Consider the following 19,230-nt stretch of genomic DNA (forward strand, 5'->3'; position numbering starts at 1 on the left):
ACATGCCATATAATGCATAATTGCAAGTGTTTAAAATGACACTGTAATCAAATGTTCATAAATTCCATAAACGACAAAATTGGCATGTTACACATGCATGTCCACTGATCTCCATTGCTGCAAATTAAATTAACTGGAGAAATGCTTCACAGGGTCTGAAGTGTCCGTGGTTTGAGAGGCACCCAATTATTTTGTGAAACTTTGGCTTGTTGTGAGCGATTCGAGTAAACAGCACGTTGAACTTTGATGTACTTTTTAGCTGAGTGGCTGCACAGTCGCTTTGAGGAAGATGACAGCAGGAGCAGGCAAAGCTGACTTCACTGTTTCGAATTCAAAAGCTTGCTGGTCTCGCAAAATTTTTTACATCAGCATCTGTATTTTTGATCCTTAAATTGCAGCAAGGATGGCATTAAAATCTCTTCTCCGTGACCTAATTCGAGCCGTACAAACCAGTTTTGCTTCAGGAATCGGATTGTACGTTGGACATGGAGTGGTGAACCAAGAGCTTCCTTGAATAGTGTTTTTAAATAAAAAAAAATAAACAACGCAGTTTATTTGAACTTAACTGCATAAAACTAACATCAAACAACATTTTTAATACGCCTTTTGCTGAAAATCCATCTTACAATGGTAGATGTTTTCTAGAAAGACTACATGAGGTTAGACCATCGCCAAGATTTAATAGCTTTATTGGCACGGTAAAAAAGAGGCTTTGCATTGCCAAAGCATTTTAACATCATTTTTACACAGAAAATGCGAAATGAACATGCTAAAAAAATCTTAAAAAATGAAGACAAATGACAGAATCCAGCTGGAAACCAGCTTCAAAAACACATCTTTAGCTACATTTTCTAGCAGTAGTTTTTACTGTGCATATTATATTCATGTCATGCAACCTGTCCATGTTGGCATCTTTCTAATTTGGATGAATTTATGCCAAAATATATTAGCATTGGATTGGATGCTCTGCCTTTGATGCCAAAATATGCCAACAAGATATGGAAATGTTTCTTCTTCACCCTTTTAAAGAAGGTTATGCTGCTTATTTTGTTATTATTAGGATGTTATATTGTTAGTTGCATTTTCTTGTTTGTATTTACCATCGTTTTCCCTTTTATACAGTTTAATCAGTAAAGTTCCTGCAAATCTACAGTGACAAAGCAGTTGCTGGATAAAAGTAATACACTGCAAAAAAAAAATATTTTCAAGAAAAAAAATTGTTAGTATTTTTGTCTTGTTCTCAGTAAAAATATCTAAAAATTCTTAAATTAAGATGGTTTTTCTTGATGAGCAAACCGACCCAAGAAAATAAGTCTAGTTTTTAGACCAAAAATATCAAATTTAAGTGATTCTGTGCATAAAACAAGCAAAAAAATCTGCCAATGGGGTAGGGCAATTTTTCTTGAATTTAGTGTTTAAGAAAAATTTTCAAGATTTTTTCGAAAAAGAAAAAGCATCTTAATTTAAGGATTTTTAGATATTTTTACTGAGAACAAGACAAAAATACTAAGAATTTTTTTCTTGAAAATCATTTTTTGCATTTTTGTACACTGCAAAATATGATTTTCAAGACAAAAATTCTTAGTATTTTTGTCTTGTTTTCAGTAAAAATATCTAAAAATTTTTAATTAAGATGCTTTTTCTTGATGAGCAAAACGCCCCAAGAAAATAAGTCTAGTTATATATACAAAAATATCAAATTTAGGTGATTTTATGCATAAAACAGGCAAATAAAAATCTGCCAATGGGGTAAGCAAAAAAATCTTGAACATTTTTCTTAAACATTAAATTCAAGAAAAATTTATTGGTAGATTTTTTTGCTTGTTTTATGCACAAAATCACTTAAATTTGATATTTTGGGTCTAAAAACTAGACTTAATTTCTTGGGTCGTTTTGCTCATCAAGAAAAAGCATCTTAATTTAAGAATTTTTAGATATTTTTTAATGAAAAAAAGACAAAAATACTAAGAATTTTTTTAAAACAGGCAAAAAAATCTTGAACATTTTTCTTAAACACTAAATTTAAAAAAACAAGAAAAATTCATTGCCAGATTTTTTTTTGCTTGTTTATGCACAAAATCACTTAAATTTGATATTTTTGATCTAAAAACTAGACTTATTTTCTTGGGTTGTTTTGCTCATCAAGAAAAAGCATCTTAATTTAAGAATTTTTTGAAAATTTTTACTGAAAAATAGACAAAAATACTAAGAATTTTTTTCTTGAAAATAATTTTTGCAGTGTGTATATATGTCTGTTACCAAGATATTTATACTTTCATTGAGGATATACGGTATACAGCATCTAATTGTTTTTCAGCTTTGTTTCCAAAAACAATAAAGGATTCTGAAATGATGCGCTTTTCAATGGCACCCACCTGAGACTTTACAAGGCGCACATCCATGCATTCGATCTTCCTCTGTACGAATTGCCTTTCCTGAATTTTCGACAACAATTGCGCTGGGGAACAAGCAGGAAGCTGTTCTGACTTGTTATTGTTTTCTGTCAATTGTCAAACATAAATTAGTTTCAAAGGAAAGGTAATTTTAGTTTCTGATGCACTTTCTGAATGGCTTTGTAATGGTTGCCGGCACATTTTCTGATGAATAAAACTGAAAAGGGGCCTGATAACCGCAGGAGCCATTAAAATCACTCGTGTGTGGCTCGCGCTGAACGGAGCGTCGCCTCAGTTGGGGTGCAGCGGAATGCAAGAGCGCTTTTCTGTTTCGGAGGGACTCATTGATTTTGTCCTCACATTTACCTCTAATCTGTTAACCCTCATAAAATGTCTCTGGTGATTAGATGTGTTATATTTTGAGATTGAGCTCTTTCATTGAGCTTTTATCCTTCTTCAGAAAAGAAATCATTTTCACATCAGCCAGTGTGAAGAATTAAAATTTGGTGTGTAATTCATCGCACATGTTTGTGCAACAAACATAAATGATACTTCAAATCTGGTGAAAAGAGAGAAGTGCTATTAATCTAAAAAGCATCCGATTTGTGATTTTCACAAGCTGGATGTTAAAACAATGAAAGCTACCTAGCACCTGCAACATACTAAAAACCCCACACCATAGCAACCTCATAATCCTGCCCTGGCAACCACACGTAACCCGTAAGCATCCTGGCATCGAGTTTTGCATGGGCAGGCGCCACTCACATTTTCCACTGAAGAAATATAGTTTCACTGTGATATTCAAAAACCAGCAGGATGTCATATCAGTAATGCATGCTAGACAGTTCCCCATCTTCCCAGTGGCTGTCTCTTTGGCCCCATCTTTTTGCTTTAACTTTCATCCCCAAACTTTTCAGTTTTTTTGAAATTTAAGTTGGTAAAAGCCTTGACTTTCTCTCAGACACAATAAACAGGCACAATGGGTGGTGATATAGCCCCCAGTACAGCTACTGGCTATTTATCGTGTCTTTATACACGCTTCTCCAAGGCCCCACCTTTGTGGATCACCGTTTATAGCATAAGGTGGTTTTTTGAAGAAAACTAAAATCATGCCCTGCATATATTTTCATTAATTGAAAGTCGTTTCAGAAATAATGTTTTGTGATTAAATGGGGAATCTGTCTATATTTTTTGTGTAAAATCGCTCTTTTTTTCTTTCAGACTTGGAAAACTTCAAAACTCACAGGCGGAATTCGGTGTCTGTCAGGGAGGGGCAGGGGGTGGTGCTACTCTGTGGTCCGCCCCCTCACTCAGGAGGTCAGTATTCCTCTCTTCTTTTACTCTTCTATCCTCCTTTTATATTGAATTAAGGGAGAGAGCAGGTAATATCTGTCAGTGGGTGTCATAAGTCAATCTATCTATCCATCCATCCATCCATCCATCCTCTTATATTGCATTAAGGGAGAGAGCAGGAAATATGTGTCAGTTGGTGTATCTATCTATCCATCCATCCATCCTCCTTTTATATAATATTATCCATCCATCCTTATTTTATATTGCATTGTCATCCATCCATCACCCTTTTTTATATTGCATTATCATCTATCCATTCATGCATCCATCCTCCTTTATATTGCATTATTCATCCATCCATCCATCCATTCATACTCCTTTTATATTGCATTATTATCCATCCATACTTCTTTTACATTGCATTATCATCCATCCATCATCCTCCTTTTATATTGCATTATACATCCATCCTCTTTTTATATTTCATTATCATCCATCCTCCTTTTATATTGCATTATTATCCATCCATCCTTCTTTTATATTGCATTGTTATCCATCCATCCATCCTGTTTTATATTGCATTATTATCCATCCATCCATCCTGTTTTATATTGCATTATCCATCCATCCTCCTTTATTTTGCATTATCCATCCATCCATCCTTCTTTTATATTGCATTATCCATCCATCCTCCTTTTATATTGCATTTTCAATTCATCCTCTTTTTATATTGCATTATCATCCATCTATCCATCCATTCTCCTTTTATATTGCATTATCATTCATCCATCCATCCTTCTTTTATATTGCATTATCATCCATCCATCCATGAATCCTCCTTTTATATTGCATTATCATCCATCCATCCATCCATCCATCCATCCATCCATCCATCCATCCTCCTTTTATATAGCATTATCATCCATCCATCCATCAATCCATCCTTTTTTATATTGCATTATCATCCATCCATCCATCCATCCATCCTCATTTTATATAGCATTATCATCCATCCATCCATCCATTAATCCATCCTTGTTTTATATTACATTATCATCCGTCCATCCATCCTCCTTTTATATAGCATTATCATCCATCCATCAATCCATCCATCAATTCATCCTTCTTTTATATTGCATTATTCATCCATCCATCCATCCTTACTCCTTTTATATTGGATTACCATTCATCCATCCATTCATGCATCCTCTTCCTGTTATATTGCATTATTCATCCATCCTCCTTTTATATAGCATTATCATCCATCCATCAATCCATCCTTCTTTTATATTGCATTATCATTCATCCATTCATTCATCCATCCTCCTTTTATATTGCATTATTCATCCATCCATCCATCCATCCTTCTTTTATATAATATTATCCATCCATCCTCCTTTTAAATAGCATTATCCATCCATCCGTCATTCCATCCATCCTCTTTTTATATTGCATTATCCATCCATTAATCCATCAATCCTCCTTTTATATTGCATTATTCATCCATCCATCCATCCATCCTCCTTTTATATAATATTATCCATCCATCCTCCTTTTAAATAGCATTATCCATCCATCGGTCATTCCATCCATCCTCTTTTTATATTGCATTATTCATCCATTAATCCATCAATCCTCCTTTTATAGTGCATTATCATCCATCCTTCCATCCATCATCCTTTTATATTGCATTATTCGTCCATCCATCCATTCATCCATCCTCCTTTCATATTGCATTATTCATTCATCCATCCATCAGTCAATCCATCCATTCTTCTTTTATATTGCATTGTCTTCCATCCTCCTTGTATATTGCATTAAGGAAGAGTGCAGGAAATATGTGTCAGTGACTGTCATCTATCTATCAATTCATCAATCCATCTATCTATCCATCGAGCCATCGGTATAAAAAGCTATTTCCTGACTGGTAATTTTTTTAAATATTTTTATTTAAAATGTAAATCATTTATATATTTCCCAAGAATTTCACTTTTGGATGTCATATTTTATGGCCCTATTTAATAGACGCATCTAATTTCAGTTGATAGCAGACGTCCTAAATTATAATTAGGAGTATTAATTTTACCTCTATCTCATTTCGCCTTTCCTGGAGGACAATTTAGAAGTAAAAAGTGGCACAGCTTACCCTACTCTCCCCACGATTATTTTTCCAGAGGAGAGGTTTGACCCGGTCTCTCGGTACTCGGCTGTCCAATCCACAGATCACATAATCCCATCAGCGTCTCTCAATACTCTGACAGCGTGTATAGGCAAGCCCATTCGCCCTCTGGAGACACGGCTGTTTGTGCGTCTGCCCTTTTCCACCTTCACCTATCTCCCTATAGTGTCAAGCAGCATCCATCCCCATACAAAATGAGGGATGCAGTTCAGAAATCCATATATCACGATCATTATCTTCCTGAATTACAAAAAGACTCCTGAATCCTAGTGAGCTGCTTCTCCTCCACACACAGGTAGACGACTTATATTGCGGCATCTTAATTGAAATGGGACATCAAGAGTGATTGATTTGGTGTGTAGTACATACACAGCTACTGATAAAAATAAAGCTTCTCACACAGATTTCACTAAAGGAATGATTCAATGCACCGTTGTGCTGTAAAGAGCAGTTCAGATACGTCTTTATTTTTTATGCTGGTTTACATTGGCTTGGACCAGCAAAGCCATTCTGTTCTGTACCATCTAAAATACAAAATACACTGGGAGCAGTAAGTTCAATTTAATTTGATGAATACTTATTAATACAAAAATGGCAACACACCAGCTCCATCTCGGAAGATGATCATTGGTTCTCGCGTGTCTTGTGACTAGTCATCATATCCATCGTCACGAAACAAAAGAAAACCAATGATCATTTTACCCATATGGAGCCAGTTTGTTGAAATTTGTAATCTAGATGTCATAAATAAGCTCACAATACCACATAAGTGTATCGTTTCACTTCAAAAGACTTATTTTAAAGGGATAGTCCAGCCAAAATAACCCCATTTACTTACCCTTAACTCTTTCCCCGCCAGCGTTTTAAAAAAAAAGTTTTTCATGATTTTCACAAAAGTTTAATGCCTTCCAGAAAATGTTCTTCTTTAAATATATAAACAAACAATATATCAGATGAAAGAACAGACCCTCTGCTTTCAAAAAAAAAAAAACCTTTCATCCTACCTTCATTAGTTCTCTTGTAATCACCTCTCAAACATGGGTAGGTTTCTTCAAAAACACCTAATTTTGAGCAAATAGCTGAGATAATTCAATTTTTGCGAAGGACTTTTGATAGAGATTAGATGCAGAGCGATCTTTAAAACATACACGGAGTTCTTTCTCTTTCACGTGAGGCGCTACTTCCGGGGTGTATAAGTTGCGGAAGCGTTTTCTCTTAATTGACGAGATATCTCGTCAATGGCGGCGAAAGAGTTAAGCAATCCGAGACACATACAGTATGTCCATCATCTCTCAGATTAACACATTTGGAGTTATTTTAGTAAATGTCCTTCACCGAGGTAATCCACATGGCTCCAGTAGTTTAATAAAGATCTTCTGTGGGTAATCAATGCGATTTTGTGAATATCCATATTTCAAACTTTATAAACGGTAATAACTAGCTTTCGGTAATGGCGCCATCTTGAACTCATGCAATTCACGAGAGAATTAGTGTAGTGAGCGTTCGTTGCCATGGGTACGTTGCGCAGTGACTGGTGAATCGAGTCCAAGGTGGTGTTGCTACCGAAAGCTAGTTATTATAGTTTAGAAAGTTTAAAATATGGATATTTTTACAATATCGCATCGATAACCCACAGAAGACCTTTATTAACCCCTTAGTGGATTGCTTCTGTGAAGGATGGATGCACTTTATTGGGCTACAAAGTCAGAAGTTGTTTCCTGATCTCTGTTTTCTCCCATTATAAGCATGGAAAAGCAAGGACATTACTAAAAAACTCCAAATGTGTTCATCTGCAAGATGAACTTGGGAAAATGTTGATATTTGGCTGGAGTTTCACTTTAACCAACAAGAGTCTTATGGATTGATTTTTTTTTTTGCTGGGCTTAAAAAAAACGGACGCTATTCAGTGCCATTGCAAACCTAGGAAGTGCCAGGATATTATTTAAAATAACTCTGTGTTCGGCTAAAGAAGGAAGTCATGTACACCAGTGGTTCCCAACTCCAGTCACCGCTCCCAGAACGTTTAGATGGCTACGTCCGAAATCTCTAAAATGCTGCCTTCGGAGACAGCATACCAAGGCAGGAAGGCATTAAGGCACATTTAAAATCGAATGTTTGCTTTACTTTCTGACTCCTGAGATACCTTCATCGTCTTGTCCCACAATTCTATCCGTGTGTCAGCAGGGAATGCGATTGATTTACACCTTTTGATTGCATTTCTAGCAAGAAATTAGTATTGCAGTTTTCAAATATAGGATTAGTTATCACAAAGGCGCTCTCTTCAAACAAAATATTTGTTTCCCGGAGCTGCCGTTGAAGTCATTAGATGTGTTCGAGATCATGAGGCGCTGCGCAGACCAATCGGCGAGGTTTGTCGCTTACAGTCAAGGGAGGAGCTGAAGATGAAGCCGTAAAGCCGGACACCTGCTGCTTGCCGTAGTGATGTGTGCGCCGTGTTTCCTTTTTTTTTCGTGAATGAAGTGAATTAGATCGTGAATTTGATAAAAACTAAATGTAAATGTCATTATTGATATTTCTGTCATCCACCATGCTGGATTTATTTTATTACTTAAGTGCAACAAGAAGGCATTCTGGGATTGCCTTTGTATGGATGCGATGCGTCTTGTACAACGTATCTTAGACGATAACCTTTTGGAACAAATTTTGGGTTATGGGTTAACTGTTATAGCTTGAAATGCTGTCTAAAGTGGCATTTCTAGGTTTTAGAACAGAGCTAAATAGTCAGAACCATCAGTATGCAGGCCCAGTTAATCTTTTCCTCCATGCTGGGTTGCTCCTCCCATGTATTTCTTACTATGTTATCCAAACCTCTTTGCTCTCTACCTCCAACATGAAATGTTCATTAACTCTGCCATCAAATTGATTGCCTCTATCAATTAATCCAGCAGCGTGTGATTCAACTGCTTATTAATGGTGCCAACAGTGTTACTTGTTAGGGAAAGAGCTTTGTTAGCGCTTATTGCGCAATAGATGCTTATGTGGACTTTATGAAGTGTGACATAGATTCAAAGCCTTCATACTTTTTGTAATGTGAGCTAATTAACGGTGTGAAATGGAGCTTTCTTAAAAACAAAGTTTTTTTCTTTCATTTTGTAACTTAGGTGTCACAAAACGTGTACTGTAGTGGTAATATTGTACTTTAAAAAGTCAATTCCATGGGGCCTAAATCTATTATACAGTAGGACTAATGGTAATGTGGCAGAACATTCAGTATTACACAAAATATATATATATATATTATTTACATTTATGCACTTGGCAGACACTTATCCAAAGCGGCTTACAGTGCATTTAAGGTAAAAAAAAATATCAGTATGTGTGTTCCCAAAGGATCAAACCCTTAGCCTTTGTGGTGGTAATGCAATGCTTTACTAATTAGGCTATAAGACAAGTTTTTATTTACATGATATTTACTATTACCTGTTGCCTACAGGTTTGAATATCATTGAGAATATAATTAAGAGAGCTCTTACAGACATGAGCATCTCAAGTATGTTTACATTAGCATTTCTGGTAAATAAAGATGTTAAAATATTAAAGAGATTAGTTTGAAGATTACAGAGCTTAAAGTAAAGCGCTAGACAGTAGTAAGTAGATTATATATAGCCTGTATTGATTTTAGGATAAAATCAATTTATAAACCAACATTATTGGAATCCATTCATCATTTAAGTAATTTCAAAGCAATATATTGATCTGGTAATAGAAAAGCTAAAAGAGCTAAAAAAAGCCAAGATCTTATTGCTTGGAAAGGAACCTACTTTCTGAAGATTAAAAGGTTTATAAATTAGGTTTATTTAGTAGATGTGACCAAGGGTTAGTCTTGATTTCCATAAAGTTTAATCAAGTTACGAAGAGTTTTTGAATCTAGTCCAGAATGTAGCAGGTAAGTGGGCAGTGTTAGACTGTCTACATTTGGCACCTACAGGAAGCAATGAGCCGACAAAGAACCCAAATTAGAAGGAAAGATCTAGCTAGTTTGATAATTAGACTTAATGGGTTTTTCGCTGTGCTAAGCTCCGAATTGTCTTTTGTAAATGTATATATTGGTGATGCAACAAACGTCCCACACTTGCTTAAAGAGCACCTATTGTCCGATTCACGTTTTTTAAATTTATTTTGGTGTGTAAGTGTGTATTAGTACATGTTAACGATATGCAAAACGTACAAACCCCAAAGTACACGATGACGCGAGTTATCGTCTTTAACGTAAATCTCTTTTCTTACGCCGGTTTCACACCGCATGCGTGAGCAGCGCGTATGCGTAGCATCAGCAGCGCGTGAGGAGAGCGTTGCTGCGCGTGGCCATTGTGCTTTCATACCGGCTGCGTTTGCAGCGCATACTGTGCAGTTTAATAACAGTATAAAAATCTCAAAATCTCTTCACATTACTTTATTGTACATGCATTAATGAGCAAAACCTCTTCAAGACGTTTTTTGACGGTCATTGTTATTTATAAAACTGTGATTTGTTTAACCCACATTGTTTTCGTGCTGTTCTGGTCCGTGTAATGACAGATATAGACACAATACATAATTATAGACATAAAAAGCCCATGGCACATTATTAAATCTGTTTCTCTGAAGTTTTACAATAAAATAAAAAAATCACTCAGTGATTGACAGCATAAAGCAGTCGATCGTGTTTCCCTTCAACAGTTTAAGCATAGATTTATAGATGTATGTCTCTATTTCTCTGAAGATTATAGATGAGGAGTCATTTAGTGCTGGGCAGACAGTGAATGACAGCGCAGTCTTCTGGTGTTTTTAAATATTTCATTGCTTTCTTTTAAGTTGCTCAAAGTCATGACTGTTTTAAACACACTTGGCGTCACATTTATTATTTTATGGTTAAATTACACTTTTTCGCGTCAATCCACGACCATTTAAAGCATAAACAATGCACTGTCACTTTAATTGAGCGTGAGCAGCGCAGCAAAAATAGACCCGACGCCGAAATGATCACAGCACTGCTGCTTCAGCGACGCTCCTGCCACGCGAGCACGCGCTGCTCACGCGTGCGGTGTACATGCTTTAACTTGTTAATATGGGCGCCGAAAAAAACATGCGCCGCTTACGCGCTGCTCACGCGCTGCTCACGCTTGCGGTGTGAAACCGGCGTTAGACTGCAACAAACACAGATTGTAGGCAACAGTTTACTTCCTGGGATTGGTGATGTAGACAAGACCGGCATTATCATAATTCCTCCCGCTTCGGACTCACAGCCTGTAAGTTAACTCCTGTTAGCATTGCATTGTCCGTGAATCTTTCAAACATGGTAAGGAGCGTCACGTTTCCGGCTGACGTCAGAGGTATTCAAACCAATCACAACAAACAGATTATCTGGCCAATAAGGGACACAGAGCTTTTCAAATCTGTGCGTTTCAAGAAGAAAGTGAGTTCTGGAGCTACAAAAATGTAGGTTTGTGGAAAATAATGTATTTTTTAACCATAAACCACGCAAAGACATTGTATTATACCAAATACGCAAAATAATGTTGTTTGTAGCAAGGAAATAGGTGCTCTTTAACTATTTTCTTCGCTGATACTCCTTGTGTTCCTCATGGCTACCATAATGTTGCTATAGTTTTTATGGCTTTGTGACTCGTTTATAAACTTTTAAAATCAGTCTCGCCTTATCCATGTTTGATGATTAATATTTATGATGCGCAGAACTTTCGTCAAATGAGATATCTGTTTGGGTGGAGCTGTCAGCAGCAAAGTCACAGATATAGATATCTTGTATTGCTTGTTGCGACATTGTGTTTGATTAGGACCAGGGTTTGCAAGTACCGTTGGTGCGTGTGCACTGACGCGAAGCTAGAATAACATGTTTTCATTTATTCGAGTAAACAGTGCGAGTGCCTTGTACCTGTCAAAGCCTACAACTAACCCCTAATCCCTTGCCCCTCACCCTACACTCAACCAATGAGGTTTGATGATTATGCTCCGCAGTAATGATTATGCTCTCGCCACGTCAAGAGTAAGTTTTCTTTTACTTACAATTTTTGCATTGACTGTTTACATTTATGTAAACTTATGTTTGACAGTTTGCCAGTTGATGAGATTTTATAGGCTTTGCATGCCCCTCGAAAGCCACCCACAGTGCCCCCGCACACAATAAATCCTAATTTAACCCCTGATTAGGTCACAATAGCTGCGTTTCTATTACCCATTAAATTGCGCAAATTAACATTGCGAATTGAAAATATGGTCAATTTCGCAAAAACTCGTATATCGCTAAAAGTTTTTAAGGTGGTTTTTGAGGCAATTCAGAAAAGGTGTATTTTGCAAAACTGCAATGGTAAAAGTTAATTCGCATTTTCAGGTCAAGAAAGTCACATAATTATTATTTGAAGATAAAGCTATAGGTACTAAAACCTCCAAGAAACACCTCAATATATGTCTGCTCCCAAGTATATGAGGTTTTCCTTGCCAATAATTTTTGGATAACACTCCTAAATCTCTTTTGATTTAAAATAATGTACGATTACCTCACGAAACATTGCCGCTCTTAAGTATAAGTGGCTTTTCTTGTCATTAATGTTAGGATAATACTCTTATGTCTCCTTCGTTAAAAATAATGCCTAGTACCGTAGATGTGATATTAGTAAACATACAAACATCAGCTGACGTGATTTTTGGAATGACTTATCACGAGAGGAAAAAATATGTTTAAGTCGCAAATCATCGGTTAATGAAAACGCCATTATTTCGCAATAGTCTTTTGTCGACACTTAGATAATAATGTACTATTTCTAAATAATGTACTATTACCTCACGAAACATCTATACATTGCATCTCTTAGGTTTAAGGGGCTTTCCTTGGCATTAATGTTTGGATAATACTCTTACGTCTCCTTCGTTAAAAATAATGCCTAGTGCCGTAGATGTGATATTGGTAAACATACCAAAATCAGTTGACGTGATTTTTGGAATGACTTACCGCAAGAGGAAAAAATATGTCATCGGTTAATGAAAACGCCATTATTGCGCATTAGTCTTTCGCTAGTTGACGCTAAAGTTTTGCGCAAATTTATAATGGAAACACAGCTACTGTTATGTTTTGTTATAACAGGAATTAGTAGGTGGAGTTACACTGCAAGGAAATGAAGAATCTATTTTTCTTTTTGAATGTGAAATTGTTAATTTAGTGTTTCAATAAATTGATCATTAAGTAAAATAAAATGTATTTATTTTTAACACACATAATTATATTTTATACAACCAGTAAGTCTAATGCCCTTGTTACTTCATAACATGAAACAGTAAGTACAGTAAGTTCATTAAAATGTTACGGGAGAACATTACTGCATATCAAATTAATCAATAAAATAATCAACACGTCAGTCATTCATTGAAATTCCAATTAGTCGCGGTACTTTTTTTAGCCTCCAATAATTAACGCTGTAGTATTTAATCAAAACTCATTACACAAGTGGTCTCCAGTTCACGTCGCCTTTCAAAAAACTGAAGACTTCTGACAGCTGACGATGACGTTGATTATTCGTGCCATCAGTCTGTTTCTCCCCCAAGCAGCCTCCGTAGTTGGCAAAGTCCGTGGGAGGCGCAATAACGAATAAATGTGGCTGTGTGGTGCTATTTATTGCCTCTCTGCACTTTGGGTTTAAATGAGTGGAGAAGCTCTCGTCAGGAGCAGAGGCCTGCCTGCCAGAGCAACTGTCTGGGGAAACATACGGCGAGGAAGACAGCTGGCCACCCGCTTCCTTATGCCGCCTGCTGCATGCCGAAGATGTGCTTACACATGCTGATAGAGCTGTATATGATCCACTGGCGAGGGAGAGAGAGAGAGAGCGCGTGTTGACTGTTACGCTTCACCAATACAAATGCGATAACACGTGTGTCTACGTGCAAGAGCGCCAGACCGCCCGAGTGGGTATAAATTTGTAAGCTTGTGACTCAGGCTGTAAAAACAGGAATGGATCTTTTCCAAAAATCATCAGCATATTTTTTCTGATTTGAGAGCTGGTGGTTTTCTGAACCCATGTGTAGACAGTGGATTATAAGAACAAAAACGCAGAAAATAAATATTTATTCAGCTGCTTAAATATTTCCTTTTGTTTGACAGCAGTCAACTAATTTTATAGTTTACATAGACGTCTGATTAGTTAATGTAAATATTTCTCTTTGAAAGTTGAAATAAAAAGAAATTTAAAGACCTACTAAAGTGTCTTGAAATTCGCAGCTCTGCTTGATGTGTTGGCGTAATTTTTAATGAAACAGTAAGAAAGGGTGGGGCATATTTTGAAACAGACATTAGCACTTAGGCCTTCATGTGGACTTTCGGTCTTGTGGCCTTAAATTGCATGTGCTCGCTTAGTCTATGAGTTCGTAGGGTGTCCCATCTGTCATTTTTACGCTCCGAAGTGTGCTCATCAGTGCCGTCTTTGCACATTTGCACTGCAGCTTTGCGCATTTTACCAATCCAAAAGTCCTTGCGAAAGATCCCTTAGGTCTGCACTACATGATGTCATCAAAGTGTGGACTCTGAGGAAGTCCTTAAGTCGGAGTGTGCGATTTGGGACAGGGCCTTTGTTTTCCCTCATAGCCTGGAATCTGATGAGAAGATGAAGTGTAGAATGATGTCATAGAGGTCATTGATCCGTATTGGTGAAAGTGAGAGACGGCAATTCGTACTGTATTTTACAAGGTGGCTAATTTGTATGACCACATTCGGGTTAGTGTTTGGGATGGTGGTGGGGTGTCGTTAAAGGAATAGTCTACTCATTTTCATTATTAAAATATGTTATTACCTTAACTAAGAACTGTTGATACATCCCTCCACCATCTGTGCGCGCGCACGCAAGCGCCGGAGCGCGCCGCGACGCCCCGACAGCATCCAGCCTAGCCCCACCCATTCAACTGCACCACCCAGAGACACAGCCAGAAGTGACCAAACACATCAACGTTTTTCCTATTTAAGACGAGTAGTTATACGAGCAAGTTTGGTGGTACAAAATAAAACGTAGCGCTTTTCTAAGCGGATTCAAAAGAGGAACTACATTTTATGGCGCAATAGCACTTTTGGGAGCACTTCGACTTGCCTGAAAAGTCCGCTCCCCTTCTCACTCTCATAATGGGAGAGGGAGGGTGTTACTGCGCCGAGTCGAAGTACTCCCAAAAGTGCTATTACGTCATAAAATATAGTTCCTCTTTTAAATCTGCTTAGAAAAGCGCTACGTTTTATTTTGTACCACCAAACTCGTATAACTACTCGTCTTAAATAGGAAAAACGTTGATGTGTTTGGTCACTTCTAACTTTATCTCTAAATGGTACAATTGAATGAATGGGGCTAAGCTAAATGCTATCGAAGCGTCGCAGCGCGCTCCAGCGCTTATGTGCACGCACACAGATGATAGAGGGATGTATCAACAATTCTTAGTTAAGGTAATAACATATTTTAATATTGAAAATGAGTAGACTATTCCTTTAATGTTTGTTTCGTTAATTTTTTTGATAATCGTATGTTTTTGTACAATTAACTTCGTATGAATTCATATAAATTACCAAATAAGTAGTATTTTTATCTGAGTATTTATATCTTCTTGTGAGTTCAGGCTGAAGAGGCTGTGTTTTGAATGCTTAAATCTTCTACATGTTAATTTTGTCAGTGTTTTGGCGCACATTAGTTTATAGATATCGTCAGCATATTCGTATTAAATGCCAAAAAACTTCTAATGGATTTTAAACTGATATTCACGTGTTTTTTGAGATTAATTCCTTGAACCAGTTTTAAATTGTATGAACCTCTTCTTTTAAATGGTAATACACTCAATAAGTGTTAATGCTTATGATGCTGTACATACTGAATGAACAGTGAATGAATGAGATTTTGTAGCGTGTATTATGGCGTATAATGATGAGTATTTCATCATAGCTTCTCTACTTAACATCTGGACATGCTGTGAACAGATTAATTGACGTCTCTTATATTCAGAGAGTGTTGAAAATCACACTGTTTTATGTTGAGGGCCAAGCATAGCTAAACATGTATCAATAACAACACAAAGAAGATATTAAAAGCTAGTGGTCATTTTAGGTAGTCATGTCCCGATCAGTTTTTTTTGCCCTCGGGTTCGAGTCATTTGATTTTGAGTATCTACTGATACAGAGTCCCGATCCGATAGTTCTATAATACACAAAAAAGAAGAGCACAGGATGACTATGTTGGTTCAGCAGCGAGTTACGTTGTTGTTCGGGAAACGCACCCCAGAGCGAGACCTTCAGCCTATGTGCGGGGGCTTCGCCCGGGACGGCCCTGGCCCAATTTAAACCCATGTATCCAAATCCTGGGGAACAACGACGTAACTCGCTGCTGAACCAACATAGTACGATGCATAGTTGGAGAAACGAACTACCTTGTCACGACTGTTTCCTGAAAGCATTGTAACTTTGTCGCACATTCGTGGTTTGAACCATGTTGGTTTAACAACATAGATGATGATGTCACATGGGAGGTGAAGTACTAATTAATCTGTGCAAATCGATTTAATGTCAGATTACTGCTGTAAATAGCATATATTGCATTAGAAGACTGACTTTTTTATCGTGATTTAGTTATCTGTTGTTGTTTTTTCAAGATATTTAATTAATGCACAAGTTCCTTCTTACGTCAATTCTTCCAGGGATTCCCCAGGGTCTTAAAGCTGGTAGGACTGCACACATGTGCAGTTTTCAAATGCAGCACTTTAATTCTGTTTACAAACTTAAAGACGTAAAATATTTTTTATCTATATATTTAGAATGATGAATATAGAATGTGCTACATGTTTTTTGCTTATTTTGTCCAAAAGCATGATCAATGTAAGTCTACATATTATAATAACAAGGAACAATGCTTCTAACGACAGGTGAAAAGCTGTCTTTCAAACCACACAAGTTTGCGATGCAGCTTGCAAATGTTCGTTTGAACTATGGTTTCGGGAAACACGTGATCGGATCGGCACATCCCTAATGTTAGGGTAACCACTTTGATGTATTTTTTCTGTATATAATTAGTATTTTTGTATGTATGTCCCGTACATAAATTACATAAGATAAGAAATTAACCATGGTTTTACTAGCCCATATTAAACCCAAAAACTATGGTTACTACAGTTAAACCATTCAGTTCGCCAATTTTCAAGAGATGGTATTTTCACATTCTGATTTCTCTGAAAAAGCAGCTTACTAGTTAAAATCAGTTACCAGCTGTCCCATTCAAATAATTAGGCCTTTATTTGTTATCAGGTTAGACCTACAGTACATTCTTACATTAGTTCATCTCTAATATTGACTAAAACAAGTTGGATTCAAACTGGATACTGGATTCAAATATTTGCAGGGAGATCGTCTGTATCAAATGTATAAATTATCTGAAACATTGGTTTCAAATCAGTATAGACTAAAAACTTATAATTTACAGCCATAAAATACAATTTATTTTTCAACCTTGGTAATTTTCCTACAATTTATTTGCCTTTTGTTAAGTAAATTGGGACAGTACTTAAAGGAATATTCCATTTTCTTAAAAGAAAAATCCAGATAATTTACTCACCACCATGTCATCCAGGGTGTTGATGTCTTTCTTTGTTTAGTCGAGAGGAAATTGTGTTTTTTGAGGAAAGCATTGCAGGATTTTTTTCGTTTTGGTGGACTTTGATGGACACCAACAATTAACACTTAACTCAACACGTAACAGTTTTTTTCAACGGAGTTTCAAAGGACCATAAACAATCCCAAACGAGGCACAAGGGTCCCACCCAGCAAAACCACCGTCATTCCTGACAAGAAAAACAACAAACATACACCCTCAAAGCACAACTTCTCGTCTAGATCCGGTCGTGATGCGCCAGCTGACCCCACGCAATACGTCATGACGTCAAGAGGTCACAGAAGACGAACGCGAAACTCTGCCACAGTGTTTACAAGTGTGTTGAAAGAGGACCGTTTCTACGTTGTTGTATGTCAACTGATACTAATTAATGTCTTTGTGTCAGTTTATTGTTTACAATGGTCCGCAAATGTGTGTTTTATATATGCAACACGTGACCTCACTACGTCACTACGCATTTACGTTAGGTCGCGCTGGACCGGATCTAGACGAGAAGTTGTGCTTTAAAAGTGTATATTTGTTATTTTTCTTGTCAAAAATGACAATCGTTTTGCTAGATAAGACCCTTATGCCTCATTTGGGATTGTTAATAGTTCTTTGAAACTCTGTTGAAAAAAACTGTTACGTGTTGAGTTAAGTGTTAATTGTTGGTGTCTATTAAAGTCCATTAAAATGAAAAAAATCCTGCAAAAAATTTCCTCAAAAAACATAATTTCTTCTCGACTGAACAAAGAAAGACATCAACATTTTGGATGACATGGTGGTGAGTAAATTATCTGGATTTTTCTTTTACGAAAATGGAATATTCCTTTAAGAGGTAAATTTGCTCGATTCAAGTTTATAAAAATGTGGGTCACGGCTTGATGACCATGTAAAAATGCGGGTCCCACTGCCACACCAGTTGAGAAACATTTGTATAGTGCACATACTGTATAGTAAGTTCACTGGCGTGTCTGTAAGGTTTCAACCTTTGGCTTCTGTCTCTCGTTGCTGTCTGGGCACCAGCAAACATTGTTTCTCTACTGAACAACAGTCACACGTTATGATGTCCCTGCGGTTTCCAACTAACAAACACCTGTCCTCAACACTCATATACACACACACAACACATCGTATGCCAGTCCCTCAGTTCCTATGAGAATAACTTCAGCCCTGCAGGAATACAATGCCACTCATTCTAAAAACAACAAAACAACCGATTATGTGTTAAGCTGCTGGGTTTAAGCTTAGGAGAGTTAGGAGCTATGCTTAGCCTTGCATTATGTCTGTAAATGAAATTTCTTAAAGCAGTCACTATAAGATTGCATTTATCTTGTTGTTTTACATTGAACTCTATATTGAGATATATTGAAGCATAGTAATAACAACATTTTTTACATTTATTCATTTGGCAGATGCTTCTATCCAAAGTGACTTAGGGGCTGTTTGCACTTGGTATTAAGATGCGTTTTCATCAATCGGATCACAAGTGGACGAGAGAGACACATTACGTTTACACCTGCTATTTAAATCCGTCTCTTTTGTCCACTTTCGACCGCTTCTGTGCTGAATACTGTGAGGGGGTGGTCTGTGAGACGGTGGGCGAGTCTACTGTCATTCAAACCCGAGCGGGAGTAATTATGAGTTTATATGGACGCAAACTAATATTATGTCGGAGTCCACTGCTTGTTTAGCAAGTAAACATGCTGCACAGTGTTTTGTACGTGTCTATGTAAGAGCTTTATCTGAA

The 19,230-nt window shown here is 36.9% G+C and overlaps 1 protein-coding gene across 2 annotated transcripts in view; it reads left to right on the forward strand.

Annotated features, from left to right (window-relative positions):
- Window positions 1-19,230, forward strand: part of cntn4 (contactin 4) — a 238,867-nt gene that overhangs the window by 89,420 nt on the left and 130,217 nt on the right. For both annotated transcript variants that reach the window (XM_073870408.1, XM_073870407.1), the window contains exon 5: window positions 3,615-3,710. In XM_073870408.1, coding sequence (XP_073726509.1) covers window positions 3,615-3,710 — 96 coding nt within the window. The remainder of the gene's footprint in view (window positions 1-3,614; window positions 3,711-19,230) is intronic.

Source organism: Misgurnus anguillicaudatus, chromosome 8, assembly GCF_027580225.2.
Source record: "Misgurnus anguillicaudatus chromosome 8, ASM2758022v2, whole genome shotgun sequence".
Classification (NCBI taxonomy): domain Eukaryota; kingdom Metazoa; phylum Chordata; class Actinopteri; order Cypriniformes; family Cobitidae; genus Misgurnus; species Misgurnus anguillicaudatus.